This window comes from Podarcis filfolensis (assembly GCF_964270895.1).
Source record: "Podarcis filfolensis genome assembly, chromosome: 3".
NCBI classification, from domain to species: Eukaryota; Metazoa; Chordata; class Lepidosauria; order Squamata; family Lacertidae; genus Podarcis; species Podarcis filfolensis.
The window spans coordinates 83,410,583-83,430,795 of NC_139606.1; the positions used below are offsets into that span (position 1 = coordinate 83,410,583).

General features: G+C 43.8%; 2 protein-coding genes across 4 annotated transcripts in view; one reads left to right on the forward strand and one right to left on the reverse strand.

Moving 5' to 3' along the window:
* Window positions 1-20: 20 nt before the first annotated feature.
* POLR1C (RNA polymerase I and III subunit C) lies at window positions 21-9,691 on the forward strand. Of its 2 annotated transcripts, none has more exons than XM_083604605.1 (9): window positions 21-149; window positions 1,208-1,279; window positions 2,937-3,044; window positions 4,822-4,954; window positions 5,457-5,573; window positions 5,818-5,967; window positions 7,419-7,568; window positions 8,321-8,437; window positions 9,033-9,691. In XM_083604605.1, the coding sequence occupies exons 3-9, from the start codon at window positions 2,961-2,963 to the stop codon at window positions 9,149-9,151; spliced, it is 870 nt and encodes a 289-aa protein (XP_083460731.1). In that variant the 5' UTR covers window positions 21-149; window positions 1,208-1,279; window positions 2,937-2,960; the 3' UTR covers window positions 9,152-9,691. The 2 variants fall into 2 exon arrangements, with proteins under 2 accessions (XP_083460731.1, XP_083460730.1); XM_083604604.1 differs by lacking the exon at window positions 21-149 and adding an exon at window positions 195-475.
* Window positions 9,692-10,076: 385 nt separating this feature from the next.
* The window catches only part of XPO5 (exportin 5), a 36,908-nt gene continuing 26,771 nt past the window's right edge, over window positions 10,077-20,213 (reverse strand). The window contains exons 22-32 of one of the 2 annotated variants that reach the window (XM_083604458.1): window positions 19,301-19,397; window positions 18,586-18,722; window positions 17,748-17,845; window positions 16,883-16,929; window positions 15,973-16,070; window positions 14,628-14,690; window positions 14,386-14,468; window positions 13,856-13,963; window positions 13,539-13,679; window positions 13,173-13,337; window positions 10,077-11,589 (exon numbers count right to left, since the gene is read on the reverse strand). In XM_083604458.1, the coding sequence (XP_083460584.1) occupies window positions 11,452-11,589; window positions 13,173-13,337; window positions 13,539-13,679; window positions 13,856-13,963; window positions 14,386-14,468; window positions 14,628-14,690; window positions 15,973-16,070; window positions 16,883-16,929; window positions 17,748-17,845; window positions 18,586-18,722; window positions 19,301-19,397 (1,175 nt within the window). In that variant the 3' untranslated portion in view covers window positions 10,077-11,451. The remainder of the gene's footprint in view (window positions 11,590-13,172; window positions 13,338-13,538; window positions 13,680-13,855; window positions 13,964-14,385; window positions 14,469-14,627; window positions 14,691-15,972; window positions 16,071-16,882; window positions 16,930-17,747; window positions 17,846-18,585; window positions 18,723-19,300; window positions 19,398-20,213) is intronic. The other variant, XM_083604459.1, reaches the window with a different exon arrangement.

Here is a 20,213-nt window from a genome sequence, read left to right on the forward strand (position 1 = left end):
GTGGAGACTTAGGAGCTCTCGCGACATTTCGTGACAGGCGACCTATCCCTTGCGCCATCTTGGTTGCTCCGGCCTAGGTTGCCCAAGGAGGGACCTACGAAGCCGCGAGACGTGAGAGACGGACAGAGAGGAAAAGGAAAGCCTAACAGGTAGCACCCGAGGCCAATATGCATTCAGCTCTAGGCCTAACCGATACAAAGAGCGTTTTTTTTACGCCACGCACAACATGGCAGGTTGAACGCGAGCAACGTGTTTTCCTTTCGGTCTATGAACGTGCCTTAGCCATAAGCTGGCCTGTATCACGTGACTCAGAAAGCGTTGCTCTCCCCCCGCCTTCCTCCTGAAAACAAAACTCGACGCCGCGCGACGCCGCTGCGTGTTTCTTCCGCAGCCGGTGGAGGGGAAGATGGCGGCGTCCAGGAGCGTGGAAGAGATGCGGAGCCGGGTGGTCCTGGGCGAGTTTGGCGTCCGCAACGTAAGTCAAAGAGCGGGAAAGGTGCCGGAGGAGCGACTATCTCTGGTCCCGAAGTGGAGGCAGCTAAAGGGCTGAGTGTGGGGCTTCATGGGGACTGGAAGGCATGCACGAGTCGAGAGCTGCGTGCGCGTGGCGCCAGTCTTTGGTGTGGACAGGCGTAGTTCCTGCTCAACGATTCATATATATTTATTTAATATATACTGTATACTGTCTTTTTGATGACTGATGTCCATTACAAAATAAAAACCCAGTGCAAAAACAAAATAAAAACCCAGTGCAAAAACCCAACTAAAATACTGTACTGATACAGAAAACATCTTTTGGCAGATATGAAATGGCTTCATTAAAAACAAAGTGATGTGTTAGAGTTGAAGTGATGTGTCTGAGATGCTTGGGAAGTTTTGCCTGCTTTCCACATGCAAGTCGACTTATTGGGCAATCGTTAGATGACTAGTAACACACACATGTGAATTCTGCCCTCTCCCTTTGTGCAGCATAAACCTACATAAAGTGAATATCTGCCATTCCTTCTGCCCTTTGAACATCTGAATCTGCCTTACATTGAGTCAGACCCTGAGTCTGTCTATCTTGGTATCATATACTTTGGCTGGCAGTGACTCTCCAGGGTTTCAGACAAGAGCCTTTCCTAGCTCTGTCTGAAGATTAAGCCTGGAACCTTGTGGGTGCAAACTACATGCTATACCACTGAGCTGTGGTCTTTTCTTCTTCCAGGTCCACACAACAGACTTTCCTGGGAATTACTCTGGATATGATGATGCCTGGGACAAGGAGAAGTTTGAAAAGGTGAGTACTTTTGGTGCTTAAGTAAATGGGTTGGAGTACATCTTCCTATTGGACATTCTAAAATGCTGGCTTCCTTTAGGCCAGGGATCCCCCCTCCAATGGCGCTCCTGTGGCCGTCCAGATGTTGTTTGACTCCAACTCCATCAGCCCCAGCCAGCATGGCCAATAGTTAAGGATGATGGAAGTTGTAGTCCATGCGCATATGGAGAACCCCAGGTTTCCCACCTCTTCTTAATGTTTTTTCTTGTTCCTACTGATGTCCTTCATAGTGTTATGAATTTGTGGTGGGAGGAAGAAGGCTGTATGCTGCTCCCTTCTAACCCCTGGATCCAGCAAGTGTAAAAGTATAAGCTAGGCTAGCTTCCTGTGTTGAGGTGATAGCCAGTGTGATGGGCCGTTTAAAGGAAACAAAGGAAAGTGGATCTGTGTGAGACAGCAAATGGATGCCCTCTTCCCTCAACTGACTGGTAATTGGAAAAAGACAAAAGCAAGAATTGAGAGTTGGCAGTGAGGTGACGTAGAACTACAGCAGTACGCTGGAGGGAGAGTCATAACAACGTTTGAGAGCAATGTTTGATTTCTGATTGAATCAAAGTCTGCGGCTATGGGAAAAACAAGACCCTCCATTGTAGGCTCAGGTTGTATATATGGGTAAATAAACCATATATTGGAAAGACACCACAATTTCCACTATTCCTCATTTCCAAAAGGAAACATGAACCCTGGGTAAGCACCTAAACCCCTGGAATCTTGCATCACTCAGTGATTGTGGGGGCATGCAACAATAGCAACCTGTAGGGTTGTGGAATATCCTGTTTTTCTAGGTCAACCTTCTCCAACCTGATCTCATCTAGATATTTGAGATCAAAAATCTCATCACTCCAGCCAGCATGTCCAGTGGTTAGGAATGATTTGTAGCTTTGTTCAGTCTGTAGTACTGCTCAGACAAGGATTCAGAAATGCTGTCAGCCTAGTTGGACACTATGCATCTGGGCTGTGGGTTTAAAGTGTGCTGCAGGAGGCTTTTCAAAGGTACACAAGTGAAAAAGTGCATCTTAGTTTGAGGTTTGTTGAGAATGATGCTGCTGGTAGGCAAATGACTCTCAGTCAGAGATACAGGAGGCACCTTTATTATAATGTCTCCAATGGCAGTTAAAACATGTTTATTCACGCAAACATTTCACTCTGGTTCAATTGCCCTTTGCCCATTCTGTCATTAAGTTTTTACGCTGTTGTGTCATATTGCACTGTTGTCAGTGGAGGGTGGTCTCTTAGAAGAAATATGGCACTGCCCTACTCAGCTCACCTAACCCTGAACCAGTCCTCACCTGCCTGCCTTCTTCCTTACATCCAGTCCAGGGAGTGGCACTGGCCATGAACCTCCTCCTGCTTGGTCTCTGTGTTGTCCTTGTACGACTCAGGAGGGAGGTGGATAGTAGCAAAGCTAAAATTAGTTGGTTCTATCTGACATTGGCTCTGGTGTCACCTAATGTTGGACTCCTTGCCTTCCACCCTACGGTTTCCAATGAGCACCAGCCATAGGTCCTTGGGTTGTGTGGGTTATTTGCCACATTTTATTTAATGCCAATTAAGGCATTTTTATCACATTAAGCCTACAATGTACATTTTTAACACTTGTCCTTCTTGTCCTGAACAGAATTTCAGAGTAGATGTGACGCACATGGACGAAAGCACTTTGGAATTTGACATGGTGGGGATTGATGCTGCCATTGCTAATGCCTTCCGACGCATCTTGCTTGCTGAGGTATACATTTCTCTTCCCAAGCAACTACTAAGACACTTGCAAGTTGAACATTATTGCCCAGGTTTGGCTGCTACTCCTTTCTGCAAGTACAAAAAGACCAGAATGGAGTTGTCTTAGAATATACAATAAATGTATTTCAGATTTCCCTGAAAAATATATAAAAATATGTTGGGGGGGGGGGGAAATCTGTTGAGCAGGTTAGTTAAAGACTCTAATGTGGGCAAAATGAGGTGGGAGGCCTTGAGAACCATTTGAAATATATAGAAACACTACTGAACGTTGCAATGTTTAAAATATACTTCTCTGTTGTGGAAAGCAAGCAGACATTCATGAATTTCAGATGCTATTAGAATCGAGAAAAACTGTTGTCTGGAACAGCAAGCTTGGTGCTGTGTATAGATTATCTAATCCTTTGGGGATAATTTGTATAAATCAGATTTTTAGTGTTTTTTGGGATGTGTCAGTGGCCATTGGTGTTAGGCACTTTCATAGAGCATGGATCAAGGAACAGCTCTTGGCCAATGTGACTACACAAAACCTTCATATTCTTATGATAGAATTGTAGAGTTGGAAGGGATCCTGAGGATCATCTAGTCCAACCCCCTACACTGCAGGAATATGCAGGTGTCCCATATGGGGATTGAACCTGCGACCTTGGCATTATCAGCACCACCCTCTAACTAACTGAGCTATCAATGCTCAAACCAACTGAGCTGTTCCATGATAGCTTAATTCCATAATACATTTGATGGAATTTAAGGTGCCACAAGACTCCTGCTAATTTTTCTGTATTTAGAAGCAATCTTAGTCGCCTGCATTGCATACTAGCGAATGAATGGTGGCATCCCTGCTTATGAGATTCTTGGCGGCACCTGGCTAGTCTTTGTTGCAAACACACTAATGGAGTAGATAGGCCACTTGCTGAATCACACAAGCTCATTCTTAAAATAATACGCCTTGGTAATATTTTAAACCATCCTTGATGAATTTGCTAATGGTGAGGTGTAGATAAACTTCCTGGCCCAGTGTCCTCATCAGTGCACTAAACTGGTCCTCATCTATTATTTTTACTTGATTTCTTACCAACATTTTACCATATGGTTCCAGGGCAGGTTAAAGCAATTTAAAATCCAATAGTGAAGTTTTAAACAAACTTTCATTTTATTTATACACCACTTCATTGTAAAAAAACACCTGCAAAACAGTTTACAAAAAGATAAAACAACAAAACTGAGAAAAAATCACAGCCATACTTTAAAACACACAAAGGTTAAAACATGGAAACAGATTAAAATCACCATAGCTTCCTAAGCATCTGATTGGGCTAGTCTAAACAAGAATATTTTTAGCAGGCGCGGGGAGTTCCAAAGTGCAGGGAACTTACACACACTAAATAACCAAGTTATTTCAAAAAGGTATTACGTGGCATCTGTCGTAGTTCCAATTCTGCCATTTGAAGGGGTCAAGTGGGCACATGTGGGGTAAGGTGATCCCATAGGCAAACTGGTCCCAAGTTGTCCTCCTAGAATGCCTGCAGCTGCCCTACCGTGGCCCTCTCCGTCAGCTTCCCCCAAAAGGGGTATTCTGGCTGATACCTGTTCGAATCCAAAGGGTCCAGAGCGAGCATCTTTAGGAGCAGCCTCACCACGGCCTCTTTCAATGCAGGTAGGGCTGAAATGATCACTGTAGCTCTTTATTGAGGACTGCTGCTTTGAGAGGAAATGTGTCTGGATATCGATTTGAAACGACCTTTTTCCCCCCCCTTTCTCTTGCTTAGGTGCCAACCATGGCTGTAGAGAAGGTCTTTGTGTACAATAACACCTCCATTGTGCAGGATGAAATTCTAGCTCATCGCTTGGGACTGATCCCTATCTGTGCAGATCCTCGTCTCTTTGAATACAAGAGTGAAGGTGAGAAGAATTTGTGGAAGATCCCATTGGCTAGGACAGACTAGACATTAAAACAATGGTGGCTAGTCTATAGGCTGCATACAGCCCACTAAGAACCCCCCACAATTTATTTATTTTTTACTGTTCCCTTCCCACCGTGATATTACAATGCCAAAAGGATTTTTGTAGCCTTCTCCGCAATTTGTGCAGTAAAAAAATGTATCGTTATTTTATTTTACTTAACCCATGGCTCCACTGCTGTGATTGCGTAATACCAAAAGGTATTTGTGCCGCAACAAAATGTGTCTTTAAAAAAAGGCATCCCTTAGAATTTGGCCACACCCACTCTTACACTTTGGCCACACCCACTTTGACTCCTGGCCTCCAGTGGTTAACTGTGGGTCAATGCAATGCTTGGCCCCCTAAGAGATTAGCCATCCCCTGCACCAGAGGAACCTGGGCATCTAGTGGAAGTGGCAGTTGCTCAGGGTAGCTTCAGTTTATTCTTCCGTTCCTTTTGCAGAAGATGAATGTGATGAAATTAACACTCTGCAATTCCAGTTGAAAATAAAGTGCCACAGGAATCCTCAGGCAGCCAAGGAATCGTCTGACCCTAACGAACTGTATATCAACCATAAAGGTAAAGCTGCTCCTTCTTCGGCTATTAGTGTCATGAGAGAGACATTCCCCAGTCCCTTTGCTCTCTCACAATTGAAGCTCTGAGATGACAACACCAGAGCTTGCTTTGCATTATTAATTGCTTTATGCCTTCCCCAGCTTCCAGCCTATTGTTTGTTTCCTTTTGTGGGGAGAGGAGTTAAGAGTTGATTCAGTTGTCTGCCTTGTTACAGATGCAAGTCTTTTTTGGCCTTTTCTTTTTTCAGTTTACAGCAAGCACATGGAATGGGTGCCACTGGGCTCTCAGGCCGACAACATGAATGCCAAGTTCCGTCCTGTACATGACGACATCCTCATTGCCCAGCTGCGGCCCGGCCAAGAGATCGATGTACTTATGCACTGCGTCAAAGGCATTGGTGAGGCAGCTGGAGTGCTGGGATGGAGTTGGCAAACTTTTTGGAAATGTGGGCCATGGGACCACTGAGATTTCTGGGTTTGGCTAGTATTTGCTCCTTGGTGATTTACAAGATGTGTTTTGCTAATATCCTTTTTACAAGAGGATAGAATGTCTTTGGTTTGTTGGAATGGGCATTCTGGGTTGCTCTTCAGTAGTTTGCCTTTGCTTTAAGGAAGAAGCTTGTCTCTGGTCCATGGTGAGGCCTTGCAGTTCTCACTTCTTTGCATTGCTAAAGATCTGCCTGTGACCTTTGGGCTGTGTAAAGTACAGACGGCGACCTTTTTGTGCAGGAGTTACTTTCCTGGCTCCTGTCTGCCATCGCACGTCAATTGGATGCACCTAAAAAGGTTGCCGTCTGAACAACCAAATATCAGTATTTTGAGGATGGGAATTGTATCTACATTGGCAGGACTGGTACTATAGGCTTCCATTTTCATAAGGTAAAAGACTAAATTGTGTGGAACAGCCAAGGAAAAGCATCCTAGAACTTAGGTTGACCAATCAACCTTAGATAGCTTTGGAGGGAAAGTGGTGGTGTTTTTTGTGTCTAGGAATGTGACATGTTAATCAGCCTTGTTACCAGTTTGACATGTCAGGTATAAAGTCTACCTTTCCGAATCATTTGAATCAATCTGGATTAGCATAGGTACAGTGGACCATTGGTTCTTGAACGGCTTAGTTGACAAACAAATCTGCTCCCGAACACCAAAAACCCGGAAGTAAGTGTTCTGATTTTCGAACGTTTTTTGGATGCCGAACGTCCGATGCGGCTTCCGCTTGAGTACAGGAAGCTCCTGCAGCCAATCGGAAGCCACGCCTTGGTTTTCAAACAGTTTGGGAGTTGAATGGAATCCTGGAATGGATCCGTTTCAAGAACCAAGGTACCACTGTACTGGAAACTCAAATTAGTTAGCAAGGGCTTTCCTAGCGTAAAAGATACTGATGGGTTTATGTAACTAGGTGCTGTGAACATTCTGTGTCTGATGCTGAAGGGTGGAGGTCTTTCAAAAAGAGTCCACCCGTCTACCTTCTACCAATCCAGGGATTGGGTGACTCTCTGGAGCAGATTTTAGGGGGCACCTGCCTGGGCTACTGCAGTGGGAGAGGAGAAACTGAAAGCCCTGTTGCACAAGCAAATGGATATCAAAGGATGTCTCTGCAGCTAATGAAAGTCCATATGTGTGTGGTCCATCATGCAGCAACAGAAATAGATTCTTTCTCTGTTTTGAATTCCAAATGACCTGATTTCTAATCTGTTTCAGGTAGTGAAGGTAATTTGAATTATTAACCACCAAGGAACTGGCTGTGTATATAAGTTTAGGTGGCTGATTAAAGAAAAACAACAGTTCCATGTTGCTTACTGGCTGTCCCTCTCCAATTTTTTATTTAATTAACACTCTCTTTACTCAGGTAAAGACCATGCAAAGTTTTCTCCAGTGGCTACAGCCAGTTACCGGCTATTGCCAGAAATCACTCTACTACAGCCTATCGAAGGAGAAGCAGCTGAGAGGCTGAAGAACTGCTTTTCTGCTGGGGTTATTGAGGTCCAGGAAATCAAAGGTATTTTGTACCTCCTCCCCTTTGAGGACTCTGTGACCCTCTAGAAGCTGTTAAGACTGTAGCGCCCATCATCTCTGACTTTGCCATGCTGACTGGGACTGATGAGAGAGACTTGGCATCCAACAGTTTCTGGAGGGCCAATCTCTACCCTAGACTGCAAAAATCAGAGGCTATGTTTATTGAGATGAGAAAACCAGAAAGGCTGATACCCCATCTCTATACCAAGTCTGGGTAAATGTGTATTCTTCTGAGGTCTCATTTCTGGCCTACAGCACCTTGCCCCCCAGGTATTTTGTCGAGTGTGGTTTGTAGAAATTGAAAACTTGGGGCTACGATTCTTTCCTTCTGCTTGTTGTCTGCACAATGTTTCAGGGATCCTATCCTATCCTATATGACCATCCATATGTCAGGATAATTTTAGCTTGTGAAAACTCTCTTTGAGGTCTTGGTGAGTTCCTTAAAATAGTAATATGATTTATGCACACATACTTGGGGAGTAAAATTCCCTTGAGGCCTGTTGTTATGCATAATAAGATTAAACTGTAATTGCCCTCTGGCTAGCCTGGAAAATGCCACCTTTGGCCCCACTGCTCTGGCCTTGAGGAAATTCTTTGAAACTGTTTCCTCATTAGAATATATGTCCCTTGTCTTTGGGATGCAGAAAGGGTCGTAATTCAGCAGTAGAGAGGGAACGTTCAGTAAACACACTAGCATACCTGTTTAGCATATTGTGTGTTGGTCTGTTTCTCTAGGGCAAAAAGTGGCAAGAGTGGCTAACGCTCGCTTGGACACATTCAGTAGAGAAATTTTTCGTCACAATGACCTGAAAAACCTTGTGCGCTTGGCTCGGGTGCGAGATCACTACATCTGTGAGTAAGCCTTCAAATGCTTTTGTCGCTGCCCCTTTCTCTGACATTTTACTATATGTAGTAACTGGGTGGTAGTCATGCGTCTAAGGGACCTCAAGTAGTTTTCTATGCTTTTACCTATAGTTCTATATAAAATCTGTTTATGTATGTACTGATGTGAAACGAAGTTGGCAATCATTTTAGCCGAGTAAGGCTGCAACCTAATTCTACTTACCTGAGAGTAAGTCATAAATATGAGTTATTTCTGAATAGTCGGGATTGCAGATTTAGCCCCAGATTTCAGTCTTCAAACGTTTAAGCTTACCCCTCAACTGTGCTTAAAAATCTAAAAACAGTAAAGTGCTGTTGATGGTTACATGGTTGATTTTCAAAGAGCAGAAATGTCCTGTTTTCCCGCCACCCCCACTGGATGTCAAGACTGTTCTGAATTCTTAGGGTTATTAACAAGAGCATAAGACCACACGGTGCATTGAGGCATTATGTTGCCAATTGAATTGCCTTGCCTGGAGCATGTTTTGGGGTGGGGTTTTTGTGTGTGTGTATTTTCAGTTATTAAGCTGGCTACCTTGGACCTAATTCTATCCCATTTCTTCAGTTTCTGTTGAGTCAACAGGTGTCTTGCCTCCAGATGTGCTGATGAGTGAAGCAATCAAGGTATTGATAGGAAAGTGTCAGCAGTTCCTGGAGGAGCTTAAATTCATCCAAAAGAAATAAGTTTTTCTTTCTGAAAAGTTCAGTATAAGGATTCACTTGGTTGGGATCGCTGCAGCTGTGTCATGAAGGAGGGCGTCAACCAAGTCTGGGTCAATAGACAAGGAGAAATGGACCCTCTACCACAGATGTGAAAGACTGACGCAAGTGGCTGTGTACCTTTTACTTTTGTGGCACTCAATTTGATATGTGGCTGAAAAGGCAGGGATATGTGATGCCACTAGGCAGCTTATTGCAAAGACCAAATTTGCCAGATATAAGTGGATAAAAAATATCCTGCAAGCAGAAGATGGGTAGGCTCCAGCAATTGCAATATCTTCTAAGTTGCTTTTTTAAAGACTACATCAGACCTGTATCAGGACCACCTTTTCTGAGAATTGCCATTAACTTTCCACTGATGTATATTGATGGATAATCTCAAAGGTGCTACACAGTAAGGTCTAATGCCTATGATGATTCTTCTGCCACTCAAATAGCAGAATTCTAAAAAATATGGTGTCATTGAGCTTCTCTATTATTTATTAAATATTTTTGAGGCCTCAACTGCCTATGGAGTAAGCTGATTTTTTTATCTTCTAACTGCTTTATTTTAATACATGAACAGAGGTGTAGTTGGGCTGATTATTGAGCTAATAGCTGAATGTAGTTTGGCAATTTCAACTGTTGAGGAGCGTGATAAACTATCTGCTTAAGGGACTGATCTTTACCCCATATTCAGAATGAATAGCCAAGATAATTTTAGCAATGAACTTTACCTTTGAACACTTAGACTAAATAGCTTTTGTGAGCTTTCCAGCTGCAAATGTAATCTTGTAGCTTTTGACCTATAAAAGTTTTGTCATAGTAAAAAAGCTGCTGTAAAACATGAGAAGAGTTGCTTCAGTGAGAACTAACTGCAAATTAGTGAGAATAAACCCAGGACCAAGAATTTATGTATAAAACTGAAAGAGCTTTATTGACATTCAGAGGTGTATCACAATTGATTGGAGACATCTTTAGATACAACATCCCTACCAAAACCCCTTAACATTATTATTATTTTTTCTATTATGGCCACAGAAAATTAAAAATATACTCATGACACAATAAATACAGTTAGGCTAGACTTCAACGCTATTTGTCGTGGCAGTTTTGTTTTAATAAAAGTTACACTGAGATCAAGACTTTAAGAGGGTAAACAGAAGTTGGAGTAGATTTGGGGGTACTAGTGAGGATCTGAACACCAGCTTAAGGCCTGCTTCCTTCACACTTTTCTATTAATGTGACCAGATCTATGCACTGCAAAGCCACTTAAAAACATACTGGTACTTCTCTCCAATGAACATTCTTTTGCATCTCCAGCTAAACTACTGCGGCAGTTGTTAAGCAAAAGACCAAATTAGTGCTGAAGATTTAAACTTTAAAGCGGGCTAGGAATCCTATGCTATACCCAAACCTACTTTAAGGCCCGATTTGGAGGCATTTTGAACCACCAGGCACTGCAGAGAATAATCCAGAACTCTGCTGCTGCACCCCCAAATGCAGCATTCCGTCCTAGTTGTTCTTAAGTATTTCAGACCAGCACAAAGTATCCCTGGGCTATTGTCGTCTACAGTACTCGGGCTTCTGACAACAAAGACCAGAGTTCAAGCTAGGATACGATTTTGATAATGTTCTTAGGCCAAACGAGGACCGATAGTTCACTTCAGGCTTCCTGAGGTACGGCTGAGCCAAACTGACAGTAAGAGAGACTTCACCAGTTCCTGAACAGTCTCCGGTTTGATGGGATATATGGCAGAGTGCTGCTTCTCTAGAGAAACATGAAGTCAGCCGAGACTTGGTGGATTCAGCAGTGCTCAGTGTGCAGACTTGGGTTAACTTGGAAGAGCTGGGCCTTTTCAAAGGGAAGCAGATGAGTCCTCTGGTAGTGCCATATTGAGGCGGCCACAGTGCAGGGATCCTGATTGAAGACATAGTAGAGATCTGGCAGCATGCTGCCTTCGCTGGAAAAGCATTGTGTGCCCATGTGAAAGTTAGTTCCGACAGAACTGGTCCACTGATTGATAGGGCTGAATGGCTAGGCTCCATCCAAGGAAAATGAGGTTGTGCAATAAAGCTGCAAATGGAAATAGGGAAATCCAACAGGTTTTGTGTAGTAGATGGGATGTGACGAACTCAGTCCTCCAGCCTCCGAAGCAGAAAGAGCTGGGGGGCCAGTGAGAGAGCTGAATCCAAACATAGGGGGAAGAGTAGACAAAGTAGGCAAATGGCTACTGTGAAAGAACACAGAATAGAAAAGGGGGTAGTGAAAGTGTCCTGAGCTTCTATTGCTCAAAGAGCGCAATGAGGCTTCCATCTTCATTATCCAATGGATTTGTATCTAGGGGTGCCTTCACCTTCTTGAAAAGAGAGGGAAGGTTTCTGATATGAACTTCCTTCCTAAATTGCTCTCCAAGGGGCTTCTGTAAGGAACAAGAGAAGTCTCCATTAGGCATTGCACATGCACAATAACTCCAGTAGAATTTCCTCTGCTGAAAAAATATCTCCCATGCCAATACAACACTTTCATTTTGCCACAACACTTTAATTGTGAGATTGTAACAACTCAACCTTCCTGGGCTACTGGTGGTAGAGCCATGATAGGGTCAAAGCCAATTCAAGTGTCTGCAAGGTACTTTAAGCCTTGCCAACATCCTTCTACCAGTTCCGCTGAAACAAAGAGTTGACTTGCTGCATGCCAGCAACAAAATGCTATCCTTGCTAATGACTTTTCTCCCTGTTGGACGCGGGTGGCGCTGTGGGTTAAACCAGAGAGCCTAGGACTTGCTGATCAGAAGGTCGGCGGTTCAAATCCCTGCGACGGGGTGAGCTCCTGTTGCTCTGTCCCTGCTCCTGCCAACCTAGCAGTTTGAAAGCACATCAAAGTGCAAGTAGATAAATAGGTACTGCTCCGGCGGGAAGGTAAATGGCGTTTCTGTGCACTGCTCTGGTTCGCCAGAAGCGGCTTAGTCATGCTGGCCACATGACCCAGAAGCTGTACGTCGGCTCCCTTGGCCAGTAAAGCGAGATGAGCGCCGTAACCCCAGAGTCGGTGATGACTGGACCTAATGGTCAGGGGTCCCTTTACCTTTCTCCCTGCTAATGCATTCTTAACAGTTGGCCTGCCACTGATCACAAGCTATGAGAGAGGTACTTTTAACCTTTGCTCTAAAGATCAACATATTGTGCTTTCAAACTCTGATTATTTATTTAAAAGGACCCCTGACCATTAGGTCCAGTCACGGACAACTCTGGGGTTGCGGCGCTCATCTCGCTTTATTGGCCGAGGGAGCCTGCGTACAGCTTCCGGGTCATGTGGCCAGCATGACTAAGCTGCTTCTGGCGAACCAGAGCAGCGCACAGAAACGCCGTTTACCTTCCCGCCGGAGCGGTACCTATTTATCTACTTGCACTTTGATGTGCTTTCAAACTGCTAGGTTGGCAGGAACGATTATTTATTTATCTATTATTTTTATTATTATATGTCCCATCTTTCCTCCCAGGAGCTTTAAGTGGCAAACATGGTTCTCTGCCTCATGTTATCCTCCCAAATGTACATTAGGTTGGGGGAGAGCAACAGGCCCAAGGTCACCCCGTGAGTTTCATGGCTGAGTGGGGATTTTACACATGGATCTCCCAAGTCCTAGTCCAATACTCTTTAACAATTACACCACAGTGGATCTCGCACTGAAGCTGTATACTTATCCATGCAGCCAATACATGCCTAGGTCCTTTTTTAAAAAAAGAGAACTAGACCTCAAGAGAAAGGCATTTGAGTTTTGCTACTGTTGTGATTAACCCGAGGCTGGTGGGACCTAGAGTCAAGACTAATAGGCTAAAAAAAGCTGTCACTGATCTAACAGTAGCCTAGGTAGAGAGAGTTGTAAATTGCTTCGGGATGCCTCATGGGAAGCAATTAATAAATGAAAACAACAACATGGTTCCATTTCCCCCCCTGGAGGTAGGAAAGAGAGCTGTTTCTGTGCTGCTTGATGCCACAACCTACCCCTATGCAGCCTGCGATCAGGCGTTTAAAATGGTCCTTCCGGCGCTTGTCTGTTACTTTCTGTAGCGTTACATTGAGTAGCTTGGAATCAAACTGTTCCAGGGAGTCTTTCTGAATTTCTGGAATCTGTTCCATCACTGCTTTCAGCTCAGCATACCGTGGACGCTTCAAGTAGCAAAGAAGATGGTGAACAAGGATCGTTACCAGAACAAAACCAACACATAAGCCCTGGGAAATTAAGCGCCTCCCTCCCAGATCCAAATCAGGTCATAGGGGTTGGTTCAGTGGGCTTGCATCACCACTAATCCTCAAAGATGGCAGCAGACAGAGAGAGAAAGAGAAATTCTTTCCCCTGCATTTCCTTACCAAAGCTTCATAGATCTGGAAGGCCAAGTGAACGAGAGCTGCCATACACCCGTCGTGTTGCCCATGTACTTGTAAACCTGTCAGTACACTTCTGAAAAACCAGCTCACTGCTTCAGGAATCATCATGTTCTTTGTAAGCGCCTACAGAAGACAGATGAACATGTGGCAAGATAACCCAGATTCTACCCATCTTCCCAGAAAAGGTGATTTCTACGATTCACTCGTACTATGCACACTGTGCCCAAAAGGAATCACTAACTCTTGGCCATATTCATCTTCACCACACTCCACCCTACTAGCCCCTGTAATGGAAGCACCTCTTTAAGCAGCGGCCAGCACAGATTTGTGGTAGTTCTTTGGCAGGACAATGTATCCTTCCATGAAAGGGATGTGAAGGCTGTAACCAGCAGCGCACTGCAGACATTCTGGAGAGAGAAAAGACAGACACGTGGCAGCCTGTGAGATTTGTTCTTGGTTCCTGAGAACAAAGGCTCTTGATTCTAAGTATTGTACAGTGTGCTGTGATATTGAAGAAGGCCAAAGTAAAAAAGGCTGAAAAAGAATTTATGAATTTAATTTATTTATCAGCCATGAAAGCTCCCTGATGCCCTTCCAGTTCGTCCAGGACAATCAGCCATCTCGGACTCAGATTTGCCCAGGAACCTTGATATGTGGAGGGCGCATTTGGCTGACTGAAGCTCACAACTGTTACTGAATTTCTAAGGCCAAGGGTTTCTCCAATAAAAGTTCAAAGCTCTGTTTTAGGCTTAGAAGGGTCTACTAAAGGAAAGTCTCTTTCAAAATGTGCACACAACATGGGGAAGGAATGGAAGCTCAGCTTCCTTACCTCTTGCTTCATCAAACACTTGCCCAATTCAGTGAGCTCAGAATTAGATGGTGGAGTCACCTCTGTAGACATCATCTCCTCATCTACGGGGGGAAAAAGGCGATGTGAATGCATTCTTCATGGAACCTCAGCTTCATGGCTGAGGTGGGAAACTGAGAGCCCATTGATTTGTTAGCTTAATGATTAATCTGATCCAGAATAGACCTCAAATGTGGAACAGAAAGGACAATCCGTTTACGCACCATCTCCATCTGCAGCAACAGCACTGTTCTGCTCAGCACCCTTCTTTGAGACACAGCAAACAGCTGCAAATACAGCGGGGGGGGGAATGTGAGATATTCACAGAAAAAAAACTTTACAAGACATTACAACCCCCCCTCAGGACTACCCAACTTAATTCTTCCTTTGCAATGCCTTTATATGTATATAATGTATATCAATGCACTGAAGGCCATGCCCTCCTTACTCTGTTAGCCAATCCCCCTCCCATTCCTCCACATTAACCTCCCAGGGCTTCCCCTTCTCACCTGAAGCAACAACTAAGTTCACTTTTCACCTTCCCCACCCCATTTCTCAAACCACCTCTCTTCCATTCTCCAGTCTCACTTTGTACTCATTTTCACCTTTGCCCCCGTGTTCGTGTGTCCTCCCCCATCCTTTGTGCAATTTCCCTTTCACACTGGCCACTCCTGTGGGAACCTCCAGCATCTTTCTCCTCTCACATCTTCAACACCATACCCCACCCTGACTTCACAGCCTTGCATTTTTATGTCTATAGGAAGATATTACAATATATTGATAATGTATAATAAGGAGGAAAGGAGTGAAACCCACCTTTGCAGAGCAAAATGTATTTCAAATGGAACAGTATTTCTTCCAAGTCTCCCATCAGGGTGAGAGGTTTGGTATGGTTGGAAACCTACATATGAAGCACTCTGGAGGTCACTAGAAAAAAGCTGTTGCTTGGTTATGTGTCTTGGACACCTAAACCAAATGGCAAAGGAAGCTATAAGACCCAATTCCAAAAAGGATGGCAATTATTTAGGTCAGTGGCTTCCAAACTCCTTATTCTCAGGGAACAATTTCTACGGCCATTTATCTGCTAAGGAAGTCCTGTCCCTCTACTGCAAAATTGCCACATATTGCAAAGGATTCTGGGCCACATTTTAGGTCATGCTATCAGATCCCACAAGGTGCTGGCAGAATTGTTTTGGCCTTGATGCCACCCTGTGTGAAAATATAGTGTGCTGTACAACATGCGCAACTCTGTTGCCATACATTTTGGGCAGCTTGTCTCTCACTACCATTTTTCCCAGTTAAGGAATTAATAAACTTCCAAGGAACACAGACTGAAAACCAGTACTCTAGGCCCTATTTAGGCCTAAATTGGGTATGCAGCATAAGACTGAAAAATGACAGCTTTGACAATGGAAGCACTTTTGGAGCATGAAGAACAAGATTAAGAATTGTCACAACAAGCCACCGTGGTCCCACAAATCCCAGAATATACTACTGGAATTTATTTTGCTCAGAGAGACATACTACAGATGGCCCTGGCTTTTCATGCAACCTACTAGTTTCTCTCACCAATTAGATCCACAACTTCTCGGGTAAGCACCCTAACTAGCTGCTCCTCTAACATCTCTTGGGATTCTGGGTTGTCATCTGCTGCATCTTCGTCACTGCTGAAGGAAAAGACGATCAATTTTAAAAACGCAAGATAGACCTGAGGACTACAACTGAAGCTAAGCATGATAGCATCACCAAGACGAAGGTAATGTTGATGGGTAGCTCATCTGTCCTGGGCAGTGAGGTTCAGTCTGTCCTAGGCAGGGTTGCACTCTCCTAAAGAATCAGGTTCATAACTTGGGGTGCAATTAGATCTAGCCTTTACTTTTGATGCCCAAATGGTTATCTGTGATAGAAAACACAGATTAGGTAGATGTCTGTTTACCCTGGACAGAAGCAATCTGGTATTTGTTATTGTTGCCCTCAGAACACCCAGGTTATGCTATTTTAATGTATTATATGTGGGGCTACCTTTGATGAGTACCTGGCTCTTTAAAATTGTGCAAAATACAGCTGCAAGGAACATCTCTCACTGTTTCTGGCCTATTTATGAACATAATTCAAGCTGCTGGTCTTAACCATAACTGCTTGGGACCCAGGTAATCTAAAAGACTGTTTGCACTCCCATGAAGCTGCCTGATGCTAGACACTGTTGGTAGAGCCTTCTCTAGGCACTTCCACAATCAGAGGAAGCATGGGAAAGGATCTTTTTGGTTGCGCTACACAGACCTTGGGGCACTCTCTTTAGAAAAGATATTCTGAACTCTTTGACCTCTGGGCACGAGGTGAAAACCTTTTAATTTCCCCACATCTTTGAGTTGGTGTTACTGCTTTGGTTGCCCCCTTCAAGAGAGACTGCAGTAGTTCAGACATCAAGTGGCATTTTCGAGTAGCAGTCCCCCGGTTTCCTTTAAGCCATCACACTTACCAAAGCACACTTCGCTGGTTGATCACCTGCCATTTCTGGGACAGCCTCTGACAGAAAGGAACAAACAAAGGACAGTAGCATAACATAAAGGCAATCAATGAGATACACTCAGGGCTGTGTGTGTTCCATGTCAAGGGAACCCAAATTATGTGACAATAAAAACTGAATTTGGTAATCCATTTAAATTATGCAAAGTAACACCTCATCAATTCTGATTCTGCTATTTATAGAAATGAGCAGATAACTATGCAGGGCATGAAAGCCTTCCCTTTCCTGCAAGACATTTTGCTCAGCTGCACTTCTCAGCCCCTTCAGCTTTTGAGATTTCACTAAGCTTCACCTTGCTACAGAGTATTGTAGCAATGTGGGGCGACCTTATTGGTGGCCTAAAATCTGAAGCCTGAGCCAGTGTCCATTAATCTCTAGAGAGTTGTCTTGCATCCATGAAACCTGGTTAAAATGTGTCCCCAACGATAGTATTACCTAAGTATTTGGGCAAGCCACCGTATCCCAGTTTTACAATTATAGGTTATATTTTAGTGATTAAGATTTAACTTACATATTTTTAACTGCTGCTATATCTGTATTGCCCCTGTTATACCCAATTGCAAATTCAAATGTATCCCTATTGTGTTTTATGACTTCGCTGATATTGTATGTGAGCTGGAACTGGTCTGTGACCGAATTTAATAAATTCTATCCCAGTTTAACCTGCTTCATACGATATTGCTGAAGTGAAATTCGAGGCTCTCCGGCGAAGGGGCAGGATGTAATACATTTCAGAACCCCGAACGACAATGAAGTCTGGAAGCCCCGGCCAGTAACAGCAGCAAATGATGCAAGTCATACACATGCTGTTTCTTACCACATACAAGTAGGTGAAGAGTGGTCCAAGTATAGGACAGATAAGAGATTCATAGTGTTCAGATGGACAAGAAAGGACCAAGGGCTTCACAAACACACCTGTGTGGAGCGAGTTAAAGAAGTCCAGCATAAGCATTAGCATTTCCACACTACAAACTACTGAACCACCCAGCCCTGTGGCTGAAGCTCTCCTTTAGCGATCCTTTAATGAGAAACAGACTAGGAAACCAACTCCACCACCAGAAATCCCAAAGCCTGATCAGTACAGGCAACTGCACAAACCGCTCCTACTTAAAATGCTCCATAAATCTGATTTGAGAAGAATGCAAAGGCCAATTTATACAGGCTTTTTATTGCCTGCAAAACAAGGGAGTTAAACACATGGCAGGCCACTATACATGGTTGGAGGGCAGAATTCTGAAAAGAGGGTCACAAGTTCTGCAAACCGGGCTTCCTACCATTTTGGTTGAAAGTGAAGATGAAGAACTAGGATGATTGCTGTGGTTGTTTGGACATGAAAATCATTTACTGGGAACTCTATTGGAAATCTCCAACTTAGACGCAGAACCAGAACCATTCTGAGCCATTTCTTCCCATATTGTTTTGAAACCCTAGCAGACATGCCCCCTCCAGATATTCTGAAGATGCTCTTTTCCAGATATTTTTCTGAGAAGTGAACTATCTGCACCCGGAGTGGTCAGGTGCAGAAGGAAGGCAAAAGGAGCAGGAAATCGTTAGTGCTACTTTGAAAATAAGACCTCTCATGTCATGGTCAAAGAGAGGAAGTAAAAAATGATTTTGGAAGGAGAACCTAGCAACAAACAGCAGATAAAGGATACGAAGCATGGGGCGGAGTCTATAGTCAGGGAGGTTGCTTAGGTTGAGAAAAGCAGAGTTGAGCAGCTCAGTAGCTAGGCCCTCTACTGTGTAGAAATCTTGCTGCATTGATGAGCCAGCATTCCCCAGGACATGGAAACTGCAATTCAAAAGACAATTCAATTTAGACAACAAACATGAAGGTTGGAAGACATTCTGCTCTGAAGATACAGATTTGTGTTTGCTTATTCATTTGTGAAAAGGAGGATTGCCTTTTGGGGTCAGACCAAAGTCCAACTAGTCCAGCATTCTGTCTTCGACAGTGATCAGTTAGAAATTCCTACAAAGCTTACAGGCAGGACATAAACTGATACCAACCCTTTTGTCCCAAGGGCCAAGGCACCCAAGGTGCTTTACACATTTATAATATTAGAACAAACAATTGGTACAAAATATTCTCAGGCCAACCTCAGGTGTCGATGGCCCATTTCCTTGTCTGAGGTTCCTTGTTTCTGGCTTCCCTCAGGGCACACAGGTCTTTCTTAAGCAGGCCCAGGGAAGGTGGTGGGAGTGAGGTTGCACCAACAGCTCCCAGGACGGTGATGGTTTTATTGAATGAGGCAATAAAATTTCGTGAGACAAGAAATTATAGCGCCAAACCGCACTGTATGCCTTTTGATCTGCTGCTGTTTTTGTGCATTCCACAAGTTTATTTTCCTAAATCATTGAAGTTCTTACCAGTTGTCATACAGGGTACAAAAAAAGCCCTGCATCCTTTCCAATACTGTTTTGTAAACAGGAGAGTCATAAATTTCCAGCAGGGGCTGAGGAAGGCCTAAAAAGAGTGAAATATTATCAGTGAATAGGTTCATCTCCACAAGCAAATGAAATGCTAATGGAAGAAAAAAATATTATTACAGGAAATCATGTAATGAGAATGTTCGGGGAGCCAACAAAAGGAGCAAACACAGATGTGGATATATAATCAGGGTTGCAGAGTCTATCTAGAGCAACGCTGCTGCTACAGCTTTAAAAACTGATAGGAAGGCCAGAAAAAAATGTGATACTTTAGTCACATTACCTCAGGCTGAACTAGAAGAAAGCTGGCATGTTTTAACAATTTCTCAAAAGCAACTTGGACATTCTAATCATATACATTTCTACATGTGTCAGAGATTGTATAACTTAAGATGCATCAGTGCCTGAAATGGTTTAGAAGATCCTTTGCAAAACAAATCTAAAGCAGTCGTCTCTACCTGGCATGACATGAGCACAGGCTACATAGGTACATAGAGCTAGCCACATTGTAAGCTTTATGTAAGAAGTGGCCCTGAGGCAGAATTAGAATCCAGCTCCATGTCACAATTGTACAGATCATCTCTAAAAGTCAACCCTCCTCTGAAAATGTGGTGGACTTAGAGCAGAAGTAGGGAACCTTCTTCAGTCCCAAGACTGCATTCACTCATGGGCAACCTTCTGGCAGATGCATATCAATGGTGGGGACAGGGCTAGAGGCGTAAGTGGGAGCAGCAACGGATGTGACTCTTCCTTTTGTACAGTAGGCCACATTTCAGCCCTGCAAGTCAGAGGTTTTGACACACATACCCACCCTCCTTTCCATCCAGACCAAGCAAGAGGCAGTACCACAGTT

Excerpts from the sequence above, each read along its gene's own strand:
- POLR1C (XM_083604604.1), top strand. The coding sequence starts at position 407 with ATGGCGGCGTCCAGGAGCGTGGAAGAGATGCGGAGCCGGGTGGTCCTG. Across the intron at positions 1,280-2,936 it reads ACAAGGAGAAGTTTGAAAAG|AATTTCAGAGTAGATGTGAC; the intron begins GTGAGTACTTTT and ends TGTCCTGAACAG. Across the intron at positions 7,569-8,320 it reads TGAGGTCCAGGAAATCAAAG|GGCAAAAAGTGGCAAGAGTG; the intron begins GTATTTTGTACC and ends CTGTTTCTCTAG.